Source organism: Geotrypetes seraphini, chromosome 4 (assembly GCF_902459505.1).
Source record: "Geotrypetes seraphini chromosome 4, aGeoSer1.1, whole genome shotgun sequence".
NCBI classification, from domain to species: domain Eukaryota; kingdom Metazoa; phylum Chordata; class Amphibia; order Gymnophiona; family Dermophiidae; genus Geotrypetes; species Geotrypetes seraphini.
In genome coordinates, this window is record NC_047087.1 from 247,495,907 (window position 1) to 247,520,911 (window position 25,005).

Genomic DNA, 25,005 nt, shown 5'->3' on the forward strand with positions numbered 1-25,005 from the left:
ACATTTGAACTTAAAAACATCACTTGATATTCTATTACAATCAACTTAAATTAATGAAATTATAACCCCCTCCCATATCATATGCATTCACATATATTATACAATATAATCTTTCCTATTAATCCAAACATTTAATAAAGAATCAGAACCCCCCCCCCATCCCTATCCCATCATTTCAATTGTATTATTAAGGGAAAATGTTAACTACTCATTACAATAGTCTGTTAATGGTCTCCAAACATCTCAAAATTTACTAAAATATCCTTTCTGTGTGGCTAATGTTCTTTCCATTTTATATAGATGACATAAAGAATTCCACCAAAAACTGTAATTTAATCTGCTCTAATTTTTCCAATTAAATGTAATCTGTTGAATGGCAATTCCTGTCATAATAAGTAAAAGCTTTTTGATTTTCTGAAGAAATCTGACTCTTCAATCTCATTGACATGCCAAATAAAATAGTATCATATGTTAAAGCCACCGGATTTTCTAAAAACCTATTTATTTGGCCCCATGTTGATTTCCAAAAAGCCAAAATAAATGGACAATAGTATAATAGATGATCTAAAGTCCCAGCTTCGAGATGACAATGCCAACATCTATTAGACTTAGAGCGATCTAATTTTTGTAAACGAACAGGGGTCCAAAATGCTCTATGTAATAGAAAAAACCAAATTTGTCTCATAGATGCAGATACTGTACATCTCATTCTCCAAGACCAAATTTGTGGCCATTGAGATGCAATAATTTGATGCTTAATCTCAATACTCCAAATGTCCCGAAGACCAGTTTTTGGTTTTTTTCTTCATAAATCCAAATATCAATTTTTATCCCAGGACAAGCAGGCAGGCTATTCTCACATATGGGTGATGTCATCAGCGGAGCCCGGATGCGGAAGCTCGCAAGCAGACTTGCTTGAAGAAATTCGAAGTTTTGAGTCGACTGCATCGTGCATGAGTGCCTTCCCGCCAAGCATAGGGCACGTTTCCTCAGTTCTCAGTTTTCCGCGGAGCCGAGAAGTCCATCTTTGACTCTCTGTGTTTAACTTTGTTACTTCGTACCTTCTCTGAACCGCGGTTTGTATTTTTTTCTTCACGAATCGCTGTTCTTACTTTATTTCTAGTAAAAAAAAAAAAATTTCAATCTTCTGTCCGACTGCCGAGGCAGGCCGCTCGGCCGCAGCCCAAGGGCTTCGATTTTGCGGCGGCCGTTTTTCCTTCTATGTCCTGGCCTGTAATGGGCTTCAAGAAGTGTAGCCAGTGCCAGTGTGCGATTTCCCTTACGGACCCACACCGTTGGTGCCTCAAGTGCCTTGGGCCGGAACATCAACTGAAGTCGTTCGAGCGCTGAGCTACTCATCAACCTCGAGCCCTTAAACGTCGTCGTTTTTTGGTGGAGAAGTTTTTCGGGATGGATTCTTCCTCCGATCCCTCGACTTCGAAGGCGTCCTCGGCCTCACCTTTGACTGAGACTCCTCCTCTTTCTACTGCTTCCACCTCGAGCCTCATCAGACCTTCATCATTTGCAGCGGCTCTCTCTTCGACGACATCTGCTGTATCTTCCCCTGTTGCCTCAGGTCAGATAGTTCAGCAGAAAGTTCCAGCGGTGGTGCTCAAAGTGCCTAAGACTTCCATGTTGAACATCCAAGGGGCGAAGAATTGCTTGGCGGACAACTTAAGTCGTCTTCTGCAACCTCACGAATGGACACTCCATTTCTCGCCTCTTCATCACATTTTTTCACAGTGGGGAACGCCTCAGATAGACCTCTTTGCAGCTCCCCACAACTACAAACTGCCTCAGTTCTACTCCAGGATATACTCTCCTCATCGCCTCAAGGCAGATGCTTTTCTTCTGGAATGGACAAATCTCTTCCTGTATGCATTCCCTCCATTCCCTTTCATTCTCAAGACTATTGTCAAGTTAAAGAACAACCATGCCACCATGATTGTGATTTCTCCTCGGTAGCTGAGACAACCTTGGTATTTCCTTCTAATTCAACTCAGCAGCAGGGAGCCATACCTTCTACCAGTTTTTCCATCTCTGCTTACACAGAGTCAAGGATCTCTGCTTCATCCCAACCTGCAGTCTCTACACCTGACAGCTTGGTACCTCTCAACATGACTCCTCTTCAGTTTTCTCAATCTGTAAGAGACGTTTTAGAGGCTTCTAGGAAACCTACCACTAGACAATGCTATCACCAAAAATGGACTAGATTTTCTACGTGGTGGTTTTCTCATGATAAGGAGCCTCAGCATTCCTCCTTATCTTCTGTTTTGGATTACCTTTTACACTTATCCACTTCTGGCCTCAAGTCTACATCGATCCAAGTCCATCTCAGTGCAATTGCGGCTTTCTATCAGCCTATTGAAGGGAAACCCCTCTCTGCTCATCCGGTGGTTTCCATATTCAGGAAAGGTCTTTTCAATGTCAAACCTCCTCTCAAACCGCCTCCTGTGGTTTGGGACCTCAATGTTGTTCTTGCTCAACTGATGAAGCCTCCATTTGAACCAATTGACAAGGCTCATCTGAAGTATCTCACTTGGAAAGTGGTGTATCTCATTGCCCTCTCTTCTGCTCAAAGAGTCAGTGAACTGCAAGCTTTAGTAGCTGATCCACCTTTCACGGTGTTCCATCATGACAAAGTGGTCCTTCGCACTCATCCTAAATTCCTCCCTAAAGTGTTATCGGAATTTCATCTCAACCAATCCATTGCTCTTTCCAAAGCCTCATTCTCATCCTGGAGAAATAGCTCTTCATACTCTGGACTGTAAACGTGCTTTGGCCTTCTATTTGGAACACACCAAACCACACAGAGCTGCTCCTCAACTTTTTCTATCCTTTGATCCAAATAAGTTGGGACATTCTATCTCTAAGCGTACCATCTCCAACTGGATGGCGGCTTGTATCTCATTCTGCTATGCCCAGGCTGGATTACCCCTACACAGTAGAGTCACAGCCCATAAAGTTAGAGAAATGGCAGCTTCAGTAGCTTTCCTCAGATCTACACCTATTGAGGAAATTTGCAAGGCTGCTACTTGGTCCTCGGTTCATACTTTCACTTCTCACTATTGTCTGGATACTTTCTCCAGATGGGATGGACAGTTTGGCCAAACAGTATTACAAAATTTTTTCTCCTAAATTGCCAACTTTCCCACCATCCCATTTTGGTTAGCTTGGAGGTCACCCATATGTGAGAATAGCCTGCCTGCTTTTCCTGGGATAAAGCACAGTTACTTACCGTAACAGGTGTTATCCAGGAACAGCAGGTAGCTATTCTCACAACCCACCCACCTCCCCTGGATGGCTTCTCTACTAGTTATCTGAACTGAGGAGATGCGCCCTACGCTGGGTGGGAAGGCACTCGCGTATGCGTGGTGCGGTCAACTCGAAACTTTGAGTTTCTTCAAGCAAGTCTGCTTGCGAGCTTCCGCTTCCAGGCTCCGCTGATGATGTCACCCATCTGTGAGAATAGCTGCCTGCTGTCCCTGGATAACACCTGTTACGGTAAGTAACTGTGCTATACCACTGTGCAGCCTGGTGTCCCAAGAAGTCCACCTGAAAGCATAAAAACTCCAAACTATATTGATTATTAAGATTTTTCATTCAGGGAACCCCGCCTGAATGGCCTGCTTCAGTTGCAACCATCTAAAACTCTGTGATTTATTTAGACCAAATTTATGTTGCAACTGTGAAAAGTCAAGCAGCTTACCATTAGATATAACATCCTCTAAAGTACGTATACCTGCCATTACCCAATACTTCCAGATGATCTTAAATCCGCCAATCTGAATCTTGGAGTTAAGCCATATAGTTTGATTTGTTGATTTATGTATTGGAATAGGTGTTAGGTTATTCACATATCTTAAGGTTTTCCATGTATCTACTAATATTCTGTTTTCTTTATATATCCTAGGCATTTTGATACTAAGAACATGGTTTAGTCGCAGAGGAAACATGAGTCGCCATTCCAACCATTTTCTGGATGCACTGGAAAGGGCCTAAGATCCTGATTGGCTCAGGTGCCTAAGGCTCCAAAGAAACTGAACTACCCCTAGGGGAGATGCCTTAGGCGCCTGAGCCAATCAGGACTTTAGGCTCCTTCGAGTGCATCCAGGATGTACCAGGAGGGGGAAGAGCTGCCATTATGAAGAGGCGGCTCTTCAAGGCAGAAGGGAGTGGGCATCCCTTCTGCCTGATTTTCAATGAAAGGTATGGGGGGGTGTCAGGGGTAGAGGGTTCTCAAGCTGTGGGGGGGTCTGATCTGAACCTCCCAGCCACTGGACTGCCAGGATTTTGTGGGAAGGGGAGGGGTGATTGGAAGGCAGGGGCACTTGGTGTCGGGGGGGGGGGGGGAATATCCCAGTTTTGTCAGCAGGGAAGGGGGCATGCGCAAGGCAGGGGGGGGGGCATGGAAGTGTGCCTCCATCCCAGGCGCCCCCTACCCTTGCTATGCCACTGTTTCTCTTGTAGATATTTTAGCCTTGCTAGAATACTTGGTTGAACAGTCAGGTTTTATATGATTTCCTGAATAGTTTGTACAAGTGCCATTATTGTATTTCATTTGGGAAGGAATTCCCCAAAGAAATACAATATACTAGGGCTTTGCCCTTCCTTTTTTTTTTTTTTTTTTTGTAGTTTCACTTATTGGAAGAAAGTTGTTTAAGGCAGTTCTGATCCCAAAAGTGTGGGTTTTCTTGTTTCTTGAGGTGTAAAAGGAAATGATGTGGCTCATATAGGGTGGGAAAAACAACTACAAAAGTGGAGGAAATAATAATGTCACTTAATGTTGCTGACCAAAAGTCATTCAAAAGGTGGAAAAAGGACCTCAGATTCCCCTTAATAATAAAGTGGCCAACAGATCAACACTAACTATTAAATGGAGTCATTTCAATCACTGGTCAAAAAAACCTCCTTGCAATCTACAGTATACCATATACACATGCAAATTTTAAACAAAACGTATCTGAAAATCCCAATCCCAACAGGGACCCATTTCACAATGCTGTTCTCATAAGACACTTGTTTAGCTGTCCTCTAATATAACAAATGTAAAAAGTCAGCAATATAAAAAAACCAGACAAATGCTTAAATAAACATATATTTGAAATATATGGGTTTGTAAGCATTTGTTTAGTTTTTTTTATATTGCTGACTTTTTACATTTGCTATATTAGGTGACAGATAAACATGTGTCTTTTGAGAACAGCTGTTCAAAATTTGCATGTTTGCTATTCAAAATGTGCAAATGTATGCAGTATATATTGCAAGGAGGTTTGTTTTGGGTTTTTTACCAGTGACCCAATTTAGTAGGTAGTGACCCCATTTAATAGGCAGTGTTGTCCACTTTGCCATTAACAGGAATCTGAGGTCTTTTTTCCTCCTTTTAATTGACTTTTTGATGAGCAATATTAAGTGACATTATTGTTTACTCCATTTTGTAGTTGATTTTCAACTTGTGACTGTGGTGGGTTTCTCTGTCTTTTTTTGTTCTTATAGGGTGGGGCCATCCTGATAGTAAAGCAAGTTGACCATTGAGACTGTTGACTGCTTATTTGATAAAAATAAAACAAAAAGTGCCCAGAAAAGAGTACACTTTAACCTACTGGGATTTTAGCCCAGCCCTGGCCTGCACCCAGTTCGAAAGAAACTGAACTACCTGAAGAGTTAGATAGAGAATGTCACGGGAGCAAATTTGTTCCCTTCCCTGCAGGAACTCAATTTTCCCGTCCCATCCCCGCAAGTTTTGACACTGTCCCTGTCCCATTCCTGTAAGCTGCCCCTGCCCCATTCCTGTTTGAGGCTTGTGCAGATGAGGACAGAGCTTGCAGGAAAGGGGCAGGGGCAGTAAAAGAACTCACTGGGACGGGAAAATGAGTTCCCGCAGGGGCAGGGAAAAATTTGTCCCCATGTCATTCTCAGTCTAGAACTAGCCAATATCCAGGACGGTTGGGGAGAGACCAGGGTTATGTTATTAGATGTTAGATTGACATTAATAGAAACCAAGGCTGTTTTCTTATCACTAGGAAAGGTACAAAATGGGCAGTGACAATAGAATCTTAGTTGTTTATTTGCTTAATAGAATCATTTTTATTTTTTATCTTTGTTACTCTTTCATTCTATACTCTTAAGTGTCTTTCCTATCGTATATTGTAATTTCTTTTCTACTTAAGTTATTTTATGAGATTAAATTATTTTTTTATTACTTTTCTATATTTTCTATTATTACTATTATGTGAAATGCATAGACAGTTAACTTATAGACAGTGTATCAAATAAAATCAAAACTTGAAGCTTCCCCACAATGCCTCTGCCAATGTCCTGATCTGAAGTCCCTTCTAGGTGTTACAGTATCATTTAATTATCCATGCTTCCTCAGTCCTTGTGTCCTTCCCAAGACTGCCTGCCAAACTATGGTGGTAGTGATGGGAACTGCACTGAGACCACCAATTCGTAGCACATAAGAAAACTGAGCATGACAATTACATAGATTCACAGCAGTGCATCTTTATATTAGCTCAAACAATGAGACACAGACTAATTTATATTAAATATTTTAACCAGCATATTCCCAGATTTCACTTCTGAATGTCTGAGATGTCAGCACTCTAGACACGTTGCTGCAAAAAAAAAAAAAAATACTGTCTGTTTTTATCAACAGAGATGAAAATAACAAAGAAAACTACCCACAGAGGGCTAACATCTTGGATGAAAGCCAGTCAGCCTTATGGGACACACAGCAGCAAGTAGAGAAGAAAGTGTTTGATAGTATATCAAGGCCTGGCATTAGCATCTCACAAATAAAGACTCCAAAGTCAAATACTGATTTAGAAAATGGGAAAAGCCACGAAGGAAGTCAGGTAATACATCAGTTTTAGCTCCTTCTGATACCTACCTGTTTTTCTAACTCTGTGATCACATTCCATATTGAAGCATAATAAATATGCGTGGTTTTTAGTACTTTCTCATGCCATAATAATTAGTCAACACTTGTGATTTTGGGTGCCTGTGATTATAAGTTGTTGTGAAATTTATTATTTTTCTAAAATTCAAATATATTTATTTTATAGTTTACTATTAGATTAGATTTGTATTGATTGATGCTTGAAATCTTGACTGAGTACTTTGAATTATGGGTAGAGGATATAAGGGTCTCCTATTCAGATTATTTATGCATTTATTTTTATTTAATATACAGTAATGCCTTTCAAGTACTAATTAAGATCTAACAACTGAAACAATAACAGACCATTAGACATTAGCTGGAAGGAAAACTGTATAGGTTTATAAAAAACATACCTAAACAGTTTACAATTATCAAATATTGTTAAAATAAAATAAAAGTTAAAAATAAAAGTAGAGGGGGTGACAAAACATGTTGACTTATTGGTACCAAAGGGAATAAATGGGAAATGGTGAGAAATTAAATACAATGAGAAAATAAAATCAAAAGAGGGAGGGAAGAGAGGGAGGGACTTAACACACTAGGGTAGGGGTTGCTTCAAAAGAAGTGTTTCAGTTCGGTATTACCGACTTCAAAGAAGCTTTTTTGGCTCTTATTGAAATGAAAAAAGTCAGAATGTGTAGGCATCTTTTAAGAGGAATGTTTTTAGTTTAGATTTGAACTTTTCGAGAGATGCTTCTAGTCTAAGGTCAGACTACCCCATTAGCCCTTATGCCTGCAGCTGTCACATATATGTTGGTTTTGGTTGGGTTTTGATGGGCTCAAATATTCCTCCATAAGTGCACTGGTTAGAGTGGAATATGGGTTTAGGTTCCCTTCTATGCAGTCCACTGCACCTACCACCAGGCTACTCCAGATACCTGCTTGCTGCTCTAATAGAACTGGCTATAGCATCTGAAGCTATCATATAGGCTGGTATGTACAGTTTCAGTCACATCTTGGGGCGGGAGGGGGGGCTAGTAGGGAGTCAGTAACCACTGGGGGAGTAAGGGATGGCTCCGGTAGTCATCTGGTTAGTTAGGCCACCTTTTTGGCACTTATTCGTTATTGAAATAGGTCTATTCTCAAACGTCCAAGTTTTGCTCTGGCCATTTTCTGCAATGTCCATTATTGCAGAAAAACGTCCAAATCATACGTCCACCCAAAACATGTCCCCAACACCCCCCCCCCCCCATTGATATTTAAGTGCATCTCGGACAAACTGCATATAAAACTGTCTAAAAAATATGTTCCAAAAATGGCAGTTTGGATATTTTAGCAAATAGAGTAGAACCTCTGTAAATTGACCACCCAAGGGACTGTAACAAATTGGTCAACATAAGGAACTAGGCCTACTGTGCTGATACATATATGTACTGTACTTTCTTGTACAGCTTTTATTAGAGAATATCATATGAAATCATACATAATCAAAACACAGTAAAATCATACATACAGTATCATACAAAATCAATACATTTAGGCCCGGATTCTGTATAGGACACCCGGGATGGCCACCCTATACAGAATTGGGCCTACACCCACCCAAACTAAACCCAATTCTGTAACCGACGTCCATGTTGCAAACGCTGATTACACAACTGGGTTACTTTAGATGCGGCTGCTATACTTAATTGCGGCAAGGGATCTCCCTGCTGTGATTAATATAGCGGCCGCAGCTATGGCCGCCAGTCTCCTCTCTCTCCCCCCCCCCCCCAGATGATCGCGGCAGGAGGGTGCCCAACCCCTCCTACTGAAAGACCCTCCACGATCGCCGGCAGGAAGGTTCTCAACCCTTCCTGCCGATAGACCCCCCCCACCCACCCCCGATGATCATGGTAGGAGGATGCTCAACCCTTCCTGCCGGTAGACCCCCCCCCACCTACTCCCAACGATTGGGGCAGGAGGGTACCCAACCCCTCCTGCCGGTAGACACCCCCCCCTCCCCCCGGCGATCATGGCAGGAGGGTGACTCAAAATAATCTAAGGAAATATATGAAATATTTCCTAGTGGAGGTGGTGGAGATGATGATTATATCTGAATTCAAGAAAGCATGGAACAATCACAGAAATTCTCAGATCATTAATGAATACATTAAACAGCACTCAAATGTCTAGGCCTAGAATTATAGCATTAATAGATATATAGACTAAATCACATTTCTGAACCACAGTTTTGTCTGAAATATGTGGAAGGCAGGTCTGTGAGTGCATAGCTGTCTTGTGAAGAGGACTCAGAAACTGTCCTGACCTAAATCTAAGCCGTCTTCTTTGCTTTACTGTTCTATGACCTTATTTCTATATTTTCTATTATGCATTATGTGCTTTCTTCCACAGATGGGGTAGTCAGGGGTTGAAGGAAAAAAATACTGTCCTTAACTTTAGTGAACAAGTGGGGCAGGGGCAAAGGAAGACTCACAAGCCTAGGCTGCTTCACACAGAAGCAGTTGCTTTCTCACTCTTTTCACGCTCTCCTCATTTAGACAAATGAAGTGAAATCCAGTCCAGAGTCTGGCTGAATATGGAAAAATAAAGGGGTAAATTTTCAGAAGACATTATAGATCAGTCACCTAATTCGATAAACTTGTGCACTCAAATTTCTGACTAGCATGCAAATTTGCACATGCAAGTTATAGAATAAGGTCAGTTGTACAAACTGATGTTAACTGGCACCAATTAGCAGTTACATGCCTAACTGCACTTAGTCAACACTGAAATTCCAGAGTGTGCACGCCCTTCAAGGAGGGCGTGGACCTGGGAGAGGCATGGGTGGGTCAGTGAGTGTCAGGCAGTTATATGCACGGGGCATATAACCGTCTACAGTTAGGGGTGAGCATTTATGCCAGCCATTGAACTGCTATAAGTGCTCACACCTAAAGTTAGGTGCATAAAGACAGACTTACACTAGTAATCTATAAACAGCAGTGCCAGCAGGGCACCTAAAAGCAAATTCAGCAAATACCAGCTTATATATGGCATATTTGTAAGGTTCCATAGACATGGGTAGAGCATGAGCGAGATATGGGCAGGGTTCCTGGTTAAGCACAAAACTTACAGAACGCTGTTCAATGGCTGGTGTAACAGTAACCAAAAAAGAAAACTGCAGAGATGATGTACAAGATATCAAGTCTTTCATCAATAAACAGTTTGTATCCAAAATATATGGTCCAATTGGGTTATAAACCGGGACCCGACACGGTCCGTGTTTTGAAAAACACTCTGTCCTCAAGGATCCTAAGGGTATTAAAACCACATTCTGGGGAAACATACGGTATACAACAATTTGGTAGACTGAAAAACGAGTCAGGTTAGCTCCTTCGCAGTGCAATCTCGAAAGAAAAATAATAATAAATTTGCACTGCGAAGCAGCTAACCTGACTCGTTTTTCAGTCTACCAAATCGTTGTATACCGTATGTTTCCCCAGAATGTGGTTTTAATACCCTTAGGATGGAGTGTTTTTCAAAACATGAACCATGTTGGGTCCCAATTGGACCATATTTTGGATACAAACTGTTTATTGATCAAAGTACTGTTTATTGATTAAAGACTTGGTATCTTGTACATCATCTCTGCAGTTTTCTTTTTTGTTTGCTGTTTGACACATCACTGCAGTTCCGTTAGATTTTTTTTGGGTTGTGTTTGCCTTATGGCTGGTGAAACTGCAGGTGTTTAAATTTTAGCTGCACCAATACTGAGAGCCCAGGTTCCATTATAGAATAGGCTCACATACCATGTATCCTCAGGACGCCTAAACTGAGGATCCCAGTTCTAGAATTGGTAGCCATTTTATGTATAACTTCCTAATAGGTTTATGTTCAGCCACTATATGGATAATATCAGGCTAGAAACATGCTAAGTGCCCCAATACTATCTGTGTAGTGGAGAGACACACAGGGCAATAACCAAAGATTATCCATAAAGGACTAAATTCTATATACATTGTATAGTGCCAAAAAATAAGTGCCAAAAAATAAGTGCTAAGCCCATATTCTATAAATGGCACCTTGTTAGGCACCAGTAGACACCCTACCAATGCCTAACTTAAGTGGAAAATGCCATTTTAAAAAAGAATAATAGCATTTAAAAAAAAATGTAGGTGTCTACTGGCACCTGAATCATGGCTACGAAGGTCCATTACAATGGCCTAATGCTACTGTAGGCATGGCTAATGCCGGGAGTGGCATTAGGTATCATAAAGCGCCTCCCTCCATAGCCACGATTCACATGAAAGGTCAGCACCAGAAATGTAGGCCTTGAAAAGCCTGGCCTACATTTCTGGTGCCTACCTTTCACAAAGCCGTGATTCTATAAACGGTGCCATTGAGTGATTGATACAGGATCAGTGGCCATTTTTTTAGGCAGATGACAATGGTGCTGCTTATAGAAGCCAGACCTAAATGCTATTCTATAAACTCTGCTCTGCTCTGAATTGTGTAGAATAGTTAGATGTGAATTGCTTATTTACTCTTTCCAAAAATGATAACTTGTAATTAAACTCTGGAATTCATTGCCAAAGAATGATGTGAAAGCATTTAGCTTAGCAGGGTTTAAAAAGATGGATAATTTCCTAAAAGAAAAGTCCATAAGCCATTACTAAAATACGAGTAAACTTGGGAAAATTCTCTGCTTATTTCTAGAATAAGCAGCATAAAATCTGTTTTACCCTTTTGGGTTCTCATCAGGTACTTGTGACCTGGATTGGCCACTGTTGGAAACAAGATGGACCTTTGGTTTGTCCCAGTATGGCAACTCTTATGTTCTTAATAGTACATAGCACTGGGATTCCTGCCAAACCTTTGGGTGCAAGGATTTACACCAACTGAAATCCAGTGTAAGTCCTCATGCCTACATTAGGTATGGATCTGCCGTATTCTGTAATAGAGAATGACACGGTGGTTGTTACCCGTGGCTAGCCGCAGCTAGCCGTGGGTAACCTGCCGAAATGGTGACCAAAAAAAAGGTTCACCACGAGATCGGGGACAGGGCCATTCACCGCTCTGTGGAGTGGTGAATGGTGAGCATGCACGGTGAACGAGTGTGCGGTCCGGCAGCCCCCTCTCTCCCGCCAGCCGTCTGGCCATGCATATCCCTCCCTTTCCCTTACCTTCTCTTGTGGTGAAACTGGCGATTTCTATAAGGCTATGTGCTGTATTACAGCCGGAGCCTTGAAATCATGTTGCCTGCTGGAAAAGTCTCCTCTGCTGCAACTTCCTGTTTCCGGTTGCATCGGAGGAGACTTTTCAAGCAGGCAGTGCAATGCGACTTCAAGGCTCTGGCTGTAATACAGCGCATAACCTTATAGAAATTGCCAGTTTCGCCACAAGAGAAGGTAAGGGAAAGGGAGGGAGGGAGATACACGGCTGGCCAGCGGGAGGGAGCTGCTGGACCATGCAAAGGGTGCTAGGGGTGGGGGGATGGAGAGGAGAAGACGCTGAAGGGAACTGGGGAAGAAAGAGAGGGGAGAAAACGCTGGGAAATGGGGGAGAGTAGGAAGAAGATGCTGGGAAATGGGGAAGAGAGAGTAGGGAGAAGACGCTGGGAAATGGGGAAGAGAGAGTGAGGAGAAGACGCTGGGAAATGGGGAAGAGAGAGTAGGGAGAAGATGCTGGGAAATGGGGAAGAGAGAGTGGGGAGAAGACGCTGGGAAATGGGGAAGAGAGAGTGGGGAGAAGATGCTGAGAAATGGGGAAGAGAGAGTGGGGATAAGATGCTGGGAAATGGGGAAGAGAGAGTGGGGATAAGATGCTGGGACATGGGGAAGAGAGAGTGGTGATAAGATGCTGGGAAATGGGGAAGAGAGAGTGAGGAGAAGACGCTGGGAAATGGGGAAGAGAGAGTAGGGAGAAGATGCTAGGAAATGGGGAACAGAGAGTGGGAAGAACACGCTGGAAGGGAAGAAGACACAGATGACAGACTATGGGGGAGCGGAGGGAAGAAGATGGGTGCCAGACCAATTGGGGAGGGGGGGTGGAGGGAGAGGCACAGTAACAGAGCAAATGGAAGACACAGAGAGACAGCAGACAGTGGATGGAAGGAATTGAATGAGAAGATGAGGAGAGCAGAAACCAGCCAACAAAGGTAGAAAAAAAATTTCTATTTATGTATTGTGCTTTAGGATAAAGTAGTATATTAATTGTGTTTATAAAAATTTATAAATAAAGCCCTGCCAGCTGAACACTCTTTTTCTAGTTCAGCAGCCAGAACTTTGATTTATAAGGAAGGAATAAGCTAAATATTGCAGTACTGAGGCTTGTATGGATGCTGCGGGGATGGGGATGGGGCGATGAAAGGGACAGTGGGGATGAGGCAGTGAAGGGGTCAGCGGAGACAGGGATGGGGCGGTGAAGGGGGTGGTGGGGACGGAGCAGTGAAGAGAATGGTGGGATGGGGCAGTGACGGGGACAGAATTTTTCCCTGTGTCATTCTCTATTCTGTAACACTGTGTACAAATTCTTGCAATGTCCCGGTCCCACCTATGCCTATCCCATGGCCATGTCCCTTTTTCAGATCAGCACATAAATCTATAGAATAGCACCTACAAGATGCACACATAGGACCTGATGCTATAAATGACGCTTACATTGTAGGCACTGCTCAGTGTGGTTGTCAATCAACCTCTAGGTGTCATTTAAAGAATCCCACCTAGTGGTTCCTAGGCATGCTTAGGCATCCTAGAGGTAGGTGTTGGTATATTTGGCCAGGGTTTTCCTGGCCTAACTTACCGGCACCTAACTCAAATGCCTAGCGATGCCTAAGTCAACCATACCTGTTCTCCACCCCTAACCATGACTACTTTTCAGGTAGGTGTCATTAAGCATCAGAGGGTGCTTCCATTTGGGCGTCGATAGGTGCTACACAAAATTCCATGCCTAACTATTAATTTTATCTTTTTAAATTAATTATTCAGTTAAGTACAGTGGCGTGGTGAATTATCACACCATTTAAGCTAATTGATTTAATTTAGGTTAGGCGTAGATTTTAGGGCTAGTTTCACTAAGCAAACCGATCGGGTAGTGATTGGTTTGCGAGCCCTTTGCGACCAAATTTCCCTCCAACCCCGTTCACTAACGCCTATAGCAATCCGATCCTGACACTCTCATGCAAATTAGCAAAACCCCATGCAAAATAGCCAAGCGATTAATTCACTAACAATTGCTTGGCTATTTTGAATTGGGTTTTACTATTGGTAAATCTGACTGCTGCAGACCTCCCAGGGAGGAGCCCGAGGCGCCTCAGCAAATCAGTACCTTAGATCCCTCCCTGTGGATCAGATGATGCGCCGGGGTGGGGCCTAAGACTGCTATTGCGTAGCGGCAGCCGGGGGAGCAGGAGCAGGAGAATTTTCCTCCTGCTCCTGAAGATTGGCCTAGGAGCAGGAGGGTCCTGGCACCCCTCCTGCTCCTAAAGATGGAGGGAGCCTTGCCCTAAGGAGCAGGAGGGACCGGGCACCCCTCCTGCTCCCAACCATTTAACAGGTACGCGGGGTGGGTAGGCTGGGTCTGACCACCTGGGCCAACCTGGGGTGGGCCGGAATGGGTGAGTTGGTGGGGCTGGTGGACCGGCCATGCTTGATTGGGGGGGGGGCAGGGCTGGTGTGTTGGGCCGGTGGGTGGTGCTAGTGTAGGCTCTCCTGCCTACCCTCTTCTGCCCCGTTCTCTCTTGCCTGCTCGCTGGACTCTCCTACTCTCTGCTGCCATTCCCCGCAGTGCAGTCTTGCCTTAAAATCACGGGCTGGCACTGCAGGGAACGGTGGCAGAGAGCAGGAGAGTCTGGCGAGCAGGCAAGAGAGATCGAGGCAGAGCAGAGCAGGCAGGAGAGATCAGGGCAGAGCTCTGACAGCAGTGACAGGAGGCTGCTTCTCCTGTCACTACTGTCAGGGTCTACGCATGAGCGGGGATCGCACATTTGCGATCCCTGCTTGCAAATGGGGGCTTTCCTCTGATCGCCCCCATTTGAATACAGCTGATTTGTGAATCAGTTGGACCTGCCCGAATTGGAAACGGATTGTTCCGATTCGGGCAAGTTAGTGAATCTAGCCCTTAGTTAGGCATTGCTAGGCAGCCTAGAAGTGCCCAAGGTGCCGTTTATAGAATCAGGCCACTAAATTCTAATTATTACCCATTAGTACCAATAATTGATTGTTAGCACCAAATTATCAGTGCTAATTGGCTTGTTGCTCAATTAAATTGTGCATGCACTAAAATTTTGAGCACCATATATAGAATCTGGAGATAGTGGCAATATTTACCTACTGTAGAGATGAGCTGCATGTTTAGTTTAGATATCGCCAAATAGCAGAGCTAAACTAGATGGACAGCAAATGTTTATTCAGCACCTCTGACTGGACATACACTGTGGGAGGCAGTTTTATAAACTGGTACATCCATTTAGGCACTGATGCTGAGCACCAGGTGCCAGTTCTGTAGCAGTGTCTGTGCACCAAGACCTCTCCTGCATGGTTTAATCCTTATGAATATGGACCCCTGTAAATTTTGGTGGTTATTTTCCATCTAATTATACTTTATTTGTGTGTACACAAAAATTTGTGTTTTATCAGTTTTTTTGCTCCACCAGTACTATTTACTGTGTACCTTTTCTAAGAGAATCAATTGTGTACATTAGTATTACATAGGAGCCATCTGAGTAGAATCCCCCCTCCCCCACACACAAACACACACAAAAGCTAAATATAAGATACAGTGCAAGACAGGGAAGGAAGAGGTGGCAGATTACTAGGGGAGTTGTGTTTCCTGGTGTTTAGCCAATAAGCATATATTTAACCTTTCTGAACTGGGGGTGTTTTATCAGGGTTTGTCAATTAGAATTTAAAACCAGAAACCCTAATTATACATCTGCCAGGGTTGGGGTACCTCTGCCACACATAATTACTATTTATATCAGTTATTGCATTGATCAATATCCAGCCTCTGAAGCATTTTAGTGACCCTGTTATAGAACTTGAAAATTGGAAATTGCATTGAAAGAAAAAAGGCAATATTATAAAAAAAAAAAAAAAAAAGCAGCAGGGCTTGAAAACAAAAAGATTGAAATCAAGGGTTTGCTAATCTGCTTGACTTCATTTGCTTTGCTGTCTTTGCAATTTGGCTTTTCAGAGAGACAATGATAGAGGATCTCATTGTAAGATTATCAGACAAGAAGCAGTGCGTGTCTGAGTCTAGATTATAATAATAGTAATAATAATAACTTGTGGCTTTAAAAACCAGATTACCACACTTATGGTAAAGGCATATATACTCGTGGTATAGTATTCCATTTGCCCGCTCCCCCCTCCCCTTTTACAAACGCAGTTTTTTAGCATTGGCTGTGGTGGTAACAGCTCTGGCATTCATACAATTCCTATGAATGTAATCAAACTGGGGTCCAAAAATTCCTATGTAATAAAAATAACCATGTTTGTCTCATAGATGCTGACGCTGTACATTTCAACCTCCAAGTCCAAATTCGTATTTTGAATAGTTAAATTATTTATTTATAATTTGTAATCACATCATATGTATTATTATATTAAGAATGAAGATGAGGATGGGAGAAAATGATTGTTTAATGTAATAGTGTGTTTTGTGTAGTTTTTCTTTTTTTTTTTTATTATCTTTATTACCAACTGCAAAGGAACATACAACCATAAGCAGAGTAATCATAAAACAGAGCAGGCAGAAAACAGCACTGGAAACTATGACAGCAAATGTTGCTCAGTACAAAACCCAATGGGTGGATGCCCATCGCAATTGACATTTTGAGATACCAATCCCCCCCCCCCCCCAATCAAACACACGCATTGCACTATCGAAGTCTGAAAATCGATAAAGATTTTTTTAAAAAAAGAATTCCTATGAACGTCAGAGCTGTTACCACTGTGGCTGGTGCTAAAATCCATGCTGTGGTTTTGTAAAAGGGGGGAGGGGGAGTTAAAGAACTCACATCCATATTTAATATATTCTTTTGATTTTGAATTCCATATGTGGTACGCATATATCCATTGCAACATTTCTTTTTACTACCCTTTTCTCCTGACAGATAACATGTGTCTCATTTGCATACCCAATACGGAACGAATTCAGCATTCAAAGGGCAGCTGAGATCACTTATTTTTAAGGCATTATTTTCTTGCCTGTGGTGGCATAATCTCTTTCCTAGCAAGAGGGTGTTGACTTCCTTCCCTTGGGCTATATGAAAATCCTTTTGTAAACAACCAGGCTTACATATTACTAATTAATGTTGTGGTTAGTCTGCTGTCATTTATCCAATAATGTAATGTTCATTGTGCATGTCTTAATAGGATATCTATAATTTGCATCATGTAAATCTCTTGTACCCTGTGAGATATTAAAAAGTGATATTTTCAAATGTTACCTATACAACATTTACTAAGTTCTTGCTTTATATGCCATACATATAAAGTCTTCAGTTGCAAACGGTAGAAGAGAGAGCTTGAAAAGGGATTCATGAAAGAAATAGATTTTTGAGATAACCTTAACACACAGTGACTTGTGAAACATAGGCGTTACAGTATGTACCCTAGATGGAAGATGAAAAGGATCAAAGAGATGAAAAGGCACTCAAGTTACAGGAGTTATGAAAAGCTAAAAGTTGAGACCAGTATCTTAAGAATTTTCTATACAAGTTTTACTAGATTCTCACATTTTAAAGAAAAACTTCATTCTTTTACTGTGTCAAAAGAAGTTTCACTGTGGCCAAGCAAAAGAAATTTCTAAGTAGTGTCTTCCAAATAAGGGCACCATTGCACATTTCTCACCTGTTACATTAGGGCATATTCCTGGGAGGAAAATTCTGTACAAAAATGTTGAAAATTCTGGAAAATATTTTGCAAGCTTTCTTTGTAATTTGATCTTGTAGATTTCCTCCATCATTCGGCCTGACTCCTTCCCCAGGCCTATAATCCTCAACTTTTTACCTCCACAACCCTCCCCTTTGATATCACTCTCCAGGTTCTATATTGCCCAGTTCCCACTTATTCCAGCTCAGCTTGAACCCCTTCACATTCTATACCATGTCATACAGTTTCTTATACCCTGTCAACAAAGATTCAAGGTAGTTTACAGATACCCAATATATAACAAAAAAACAATACCCCACTTATATGAAGAGGTCTCTATTTTTTATCTCACTTCACTCTTCTAGAATGATTATTTAGTCATACTTCTAGCATGGTGTTCATGCAGGAAAAGGCCTCAGAGGTAGGAAGTACTTCGCTTCTGGTCTCTTAACAGTTATTACCAGCATAGGTGTCTTTCAGAAACGTACTCCATGCTGCAGTCATTGGCCAAAAAACCTGCTTGGTGCAGTTTTTTTTTTAATGTGTTATGCTTTTTTAATTAGTAGTTTTTTGTTTATACTGTGAAATTTTTCTAAAAAGTCTTCTTCATAAATAACTGCTGTGTAATATAGTGCTTATTTATATGCAGACCACTTCAGTGTTTGAAAAGACTTAACAGAATGTTACTTAGCTTTAGTTTCCAAATTGTGTGCTATCTCAAACTGTTGGGACCAGAACCGGGGCAGACAGCACCCATGGACTGGAGCTAAGGCCGATGCGGCCGGCGTTTCGCAGACCGTTAGTTTGTCTGCTGCTTCAGGGCCGATTTACAGGCACGGACACAGTAATATTGTCTCTTAATGTTCTGTCACGAATTTATCAGAAGCGTAGTACTCCCTACCTCTGAGGCCTTTTCCTGCATGAACACCATGCTAGAAGTATGACTAAATAATAATTCTAGAAGAGTGAAGTGCGATAAAAAAAATTAGAGACCTCTTCATATGAGCGGAGTATTGGTTTTTTGTTATATATTGAATATTTATACCACTCAGCTAGATTCTTTTATAGTTTACAGATACCCACAAAAAGTGTTCTACAAATTTAACAATTATTCAAGAAAAATTAAATAGAAAAAAGATATATATTCAACATTTTCCTGAACTGATAATACGAATCAAGTTGATGTAAACTTAGGGGAGGAAATTCTGAAAGGAGCATCTAAACTACCCCGACATGTAATCCACACCTAAATCAAAAAAGGGAGATCTTGGAGCACTATAGTGTCCGGATCATGGCAAAGCTTAGAATGACAAGCTCTGGCCACAAAGGAAGCGGCTGCGGCCACTTTCAGCCTGGAGGTCGCAGAGTCAAAGAGCTGTTTGATGCCAAAATCAATCTTATGGAAACTGTGTGCCGAGGGAGGAGTTAAGATGGCGTCTCGCCGGTAACCACGCTGAGGAAGGCTACTGCTGGAGTTTACTTTACTTCTGCTGTTAAAGCGTTTTGAATTACACTAACATGGGTAAGAGAAAGGGGAAAGTAAGGACTTACCCCTCCGAGTCCTCTCCTTTTCCCCTTTCCACCATGGAGAGATTTGTAGTCCGAACAGCGAATATCCCCGGAGCGGGTGCTGGCGAAGGGGCGGCCTTACCCGAGCTCAATGTCACGTTGAGCCCGGAGGAGCGACTTCCACCCTCTGACCCAGGCATGGTGACACTGCCGGAACTAGCGTTGAGCACGCAGGCTATGATTGGTGCTGCGGATCTCTCAACGGAGGAGGGTGGTATCCGGAGCATGAGAGGAGAAACCAGTTTGCTGGGAAACAATATGGGAGCGAGTTCTGAGCTCCACCTGGTTTCTGAAGGTGCCGTAGGAGGTGCAGAGGAGAGGCACGGAGAGAGATCCAGGTCTGAGAAACTTGGTCAGTGGCAGGATATTGGTGAGCAGCAAATTACACCTCTGGTTAAACCTCCCCATGTTACTTTAGACTCTATCTGGGACGCTGTAGCTCGCTTAGAGAAGATTTTCATTGGAAATAAGGCTTTGGTGGACAATTCCTTGCAAGACTGTAAAACACGTATTGTCATCCAGGAGGCAAAGAATTTTGAGCTTGAGAAAAAAGTAGAGGAAGTCCAACAAAGTTTTAAGGATATAAAATCTAATACCTTGATTTATGGACAAGGTATGACTGGACTGAGGAATAAAATGGAGAAAATGGAGAATTATACCCGTAGGTTGAATCTGCGTTTTATCAATTTTCCTCAATCCAGGACTGTAGCCCCCATTGAACTGCTTAAGAAATATCTGATGGAAGTTCTGGGGGTTCCAAAGGAAACTGTGCCTCCATTTTCTCGAGTCTATTCTATGCCGGGGAAGAAACAACAATCTTCTTCCCAAGGAGAACTATCGATGGACAGTTTAAATGTAACACAACTATTAGAAACATCTTTGGAAGAAGAGTGTATAAGAACCACACTCCTAGTTACATTTGTTTTTGAATCTGACAAGGACTGGGTGATGAGAATGTTTTTTCGTAACTCTGATAAATTGTTTTTGGGAGGAAAAATTTGGGTTTTCCCTGATGTCTGTATAGACACTCAGGAGAAAAGGAAGCAATTTTTGGCTCTATGAGCTCAGGTGATAGCCCTGGGTGCTCATTTCTTTTTGCGTTTTCCTTGTAAATGTTTAATATTATATGAGTCAAATAGATATCTTTTCTTTGATCCCAAACAATTGGAGGCTTTCCTTGAGAATAAGCGTAAAATACAGGTACAGGTATCGGGTCAGGGGGAAAGAGTATAATTATTATAATTATTATAATAATTATTAGTAAGTGGAAGATGGTAGTAGTAGTAGTTTAACTGGCGAGACGTTGTCATTGTTGATATTATTGATTTAATTAAGTAATTTTCTTTTTTCTGAGATGTGCCTCTTTTTCCTTATCCTCTCCCCAGCTTTAATTGAGGACTTATAGAGAAAGCTGCTATGAATATACTTGCTTTTTGAATTTCAAATGGAAAATAATATTTAGTGGTTTGTTTTGTAATTAACAATATGCTTTCTATTTCTTAATGCATTTTTATGTTGTATGTTTATTTAAAATTGCATAAATAAAAAAATAAAAAAAAAATCAATCTTATGGTCCTTTAGCACAATCCTTCCATCACTAGGGAGAGAAGTGCGCTTGGTGACCTGTGCCACCAGGGAATATAGTTTCAGGGATGCAAAATGATGATTAGATGTGTCCACCATTGGGTAGAGTTTGGACATGGCTATAGAAACTCTCAGAGGACTCTCCAACGCCTCCAGGTGATCCGTGAGCAACTTGGCTATGTCCAGATGATCAGGAAAGGTTGAAGACTGTGGCGTCATGCTACTCATGAGAGAGCATTCTGCATCTGCTGACTGCCCAACCTCCAATTTCAACTCCTGGAGGAATTCGGAAATTAGCCTGACCAAAGCTGAGGGCTTAAAGAAGCTCCATACCGTGAGGTCCTCACTCAGGTCTGGAACCTCTCCTTGATCCAGATCTTGGATATCTGCTTGTGCTGCTATATTCCCAACAGTGGTAATGCCCATCTGCGTAAGCAATGGCATCATCGGGTCATCGTGGTCATCTGTGTCATCAGCCGGCAAATCATCCTTGGACAACTCAGGGAATCTGGATTCAAGACCTGTGTCCTGGGCAGGGGTAACCCCTGTAGCCAACAAGTATGCCACAGGAGGCACAGATGGCACCTTTTTCTTGGCTAGATAAGCTTGGAAGAGTATGTTAATAGATTCTGGGGGAAAACCCTCATCCAGGTCAGCATCCACCTCCTAGGAACTCCTTCTGGAGCATTTGGAGGATTTTTTTGCTTTTGCCACCGAATCACGGCTGTGTTTTACCGTGGCTGCAAATGCGCTGTCCCCGGGGGCCAGTTTGACTTTTTGGACTGTCCCTGGCTGGAGTGAGCAGCAAGAACCCCTAAGGGGATTGAGGGAACCAGGGCCGATGAAATTTCATCCCCTCCTGTGCCGCAGGACATGTGGGGCATGGCTGCTCACCAGACAGCCATCCACCGCAAACAGGGCATGAATCTGAAGTATCCTGCCCTGAGGAGTCCATCTAAGTGATTTCCTTGCAAAAATGAAGCTTGTAGAGGCAAAAAAAAAAAATCCCCTTTAAATTCAAATCAGGAAAATCCAAGATGGCTACCGTTAGTGCAATTTCAGAGACAACCAGCCTGGGAAAAGCACAAGAACCCCACAAAAGTGTTTATTTTAGGATTTTAGGAGTGTGTGTGGCAAGAATAGTGTTAGGGGAGTGCAACTACGGCAACTACCCCTGGTCAGAGAGAGCCCTAAGGTAGCTAGAAGCTAAAGAAGCAGAGCCTGGGCTTTGCAATCCCCAGTTATGTCTAACACCAGCTCTAGCAGGATACATATTTCAAATCTGATAAATTTTTTTACCTTTTGTTGCCTGGTCATTTTATTCTTCACATCACATTGGAATCAGGCTCTAGTTTCTGTTTCTGTCTGTCTACTCTTTACTCACTTGACAGGGTCTCCTGACCATTTGACATATCTTCTTTCTCCATGCTCACCATTCGTTTTCTATCTCTGTGTAAGTTTTTCCCCATGTTCAGCAAGCATCTCCCTTCTCTGTTTCCTATACTTCCTTTTCTAGTATTTTCTCTGTGCCCATCTCCCTGCCTTCAACATCCCACCATTCTATGATTCCATCCTCCTCTGTACAGCATCACTCCTTTATATTCCTATGCCCCCCTGTCCAGCATCTTCATTCTGCGTTCTTATTCTCCCTCATGTCTAGCCATCTTCTCTCTGTGTCAATATACCCTCCCATGTCTAGCATTACCCCTCTGTTTCCATATACCACCCCCATATAGATGTAACATTCCCCTTTTTGTCCCTTTTCTTATGCTCCCATCCATGTCCACCATCTCTCCTCTTTTTGTATATCTCCCTGTGTCGAACTTCTCTCCTCTCCCCAAACACCAATGTGTTTCTCACAGTCTCTCTTTCCTCCCTTCCTCCGCTATGTTCAATATTTCACTCACTCTTCCTTCATTCTCTTGGTTCAGCTTTTCTCTTTCCCTTTCCTTATCTCTCTCTTCCTCCCTGCAGGTCCTGCACCTCTTTCCCTTCCCTCTAGCCCCCTTCCCATGGGTCCAACGTCTCTATCCTTCCCTCCAGCTCAACTCCACCTACCACATGGGCCCAGCACCTGTTTCCCTTACCCACCAATCCCCAACCAGATCCAGCAACTGTCTCCAGCCGGTCCAGCGGCCCAAGCAACTCCATTCCCTTTTTGTGAGTATAGTAGCAACCCCCCCCCCCCACCCCTCACGAGTCCAGCAGCCTTCTCCCTCCCTGCATCCCTTTCACGGGTCTAACAGTCCTCCACCTTCGCACCCTCTCTCCCTCTCTCCCTGCATCCCTATCACGGGTCTAACAGTCTTCCACCTTCGCACCTTCCCTCCCTTCCTCCTAATTGCGGGTGGCAAAAAACAAACAAGCAAAACAACAAACCTTCGACTCTCCTGGGTCGGCCCCTTTGCGCTTCTTGTGGTGGGCCTACCAGTCTCTTAGATTCTTCCTGCACCCAGGACTGCTCCAACCAGAACCTTATTGCCGCTGAGTCCCTCCTTCCAATGTAAATTCTGTCCGGAAGTTAAATTAGAAGGAGGGGCTCAGCATCAAGAAGGTTAGGTTGGAGCAGCCCTGCATGCAGGAAGCATCTAAGAGGCTGGTAGGCCTGCTCTGGGAAGCGCGAAGGAGCTGAGCTAGGAGAGTCACAGGTTTGTTTGTTTGTTTGTTTGTTTGTTTTTGGGGGGGTTGCCACCCGCAATCGTGAGGGAGGGTGTGAGGATGTGGGTCTGTTGGACCCTTGATAGAGAGGGAGGGAGGAGGGCTGCTGGACTTGCGAGGGGGGCTGCTGTTGCTCCCATGATTGCGAGGAGGGTTGTTGACCAGGAGGGGTGGGAAAGGAGGCAACTCATGGTAGATATTTTACTGTGGAGACAAGGCCATTCATCGCTCCAAGGGTATAGCCTTGTCCCTATACCTGCAGCAACCAGTCCTTTCCCCCACATTCCTGCGGATTATCTGTGCTTAGCCATGAGTAACAGTCACCATGTCATTCTCTACTCTGTATCATACCACCATCACAGAAGCACATATATTGTAACACAATTACAGAATCTCATGTAGTGCAACACCATTACCAAAGCTCATTTAAACTGCTCTGAATTGACCTCCCAGTCATTAGTAGCGGTATAGAAGCTTTCAATAAACAATATTGTAACTGATTCACTATCTTGTGGCCTTCTAGTTCATGAAACCTGCCACAGAATATGAGATGCTAAAAGAACAAATAACTCACATATAGTATCCATGCAGCCTGCTATGGTGAAATGGGATTAGGACTTGCATACCACCTTTTTGAACTTTTACAACCACACTCAAAGCAGTTTACATACAGGTACTTCAAGCATTTTCCCTATCTGTCCCAGGCCTGGATGCACTAAAGAGGATCGGAAAGACTATGTGGGTCTTGCCGATCCAATTTTTTGGCCAATTCAAAAAGAGCTATTGATGCACTAAAAGATTTGCATGCAAATGATTCATGTGGAGGTTCATCAAAATCCTTGTCTCTCGCATCCGAATGATGGCTCTGAGAATGACTTTCACACATGTGCAGAACTGGTAGGGAAAGCCCGAACAGCTAAGAGGCAGGGGAATCCCCAAAAGCAGCCTCCTGCTACTCAGATGTTCGGGGCAGGAAACTTATTTTTTAATGGTTACAGATGCTGTGCATGTTACACACGTACAATATCTGCCCTATTAAAAAAATAAAAAATAAAAGCACTCCCTACCAATGATGGCCCTCCCTGATGATCTGGCACCGGGAACTGAACCTCACCCCCCCCCCCCCCAAGTGGCAGCAAAAACAGCAGGAGGAATGCCCACTTCCTCCAGTCATGCTGACTCCATCCCCATGTAAGAAAAATTGTCAAGAAGGATACCCACTCCCTCCTGCCATGGCGACTCACCCTGCACAAGAGAAATTCAGGGAAGGGCCACTTGGGAGAGTCCTTAGGCATCTTAGGCAATCAGGGCCTTAGGCCTCTCCCTGTGCATCACTCAAGGCCCTGATTGGCACTGAGGAGGGAAGGCCCACCATTTTGGATCGGCAGGTAATGAAGTTGGAGGGATAGTGCTTCCCTCCTGCGTTCAACAGAAAAGGTACAGGGGGAGAGGGAAATT

The 25,005-nt window shown here is 43.0% G+C and overlaps 1 protein-coding gene across 1 annotated transcript in view; it reads left to right on the top strand.

Moving 5' to 3' along the window:
* Nucleotides 1-25,005, top strand: part of FAM13C (family with sequence similarity 13 member C) — a 322,400-nt gene that overhangs the window by 67,639 nt on the left and 229,756 nt on the right. Inside the window, exon 3 of the mRNA XM_033941491.1 lies at nucleotides 6,659-6,857. Coding sequence (XP_033797382.1) covers nucleotides 6,659-6,857 — 199 coding nt within the window. The remainder of the gene's footprint in view (nucleotides 1-6,658; nucleotides 6,858-25,005) is intronic.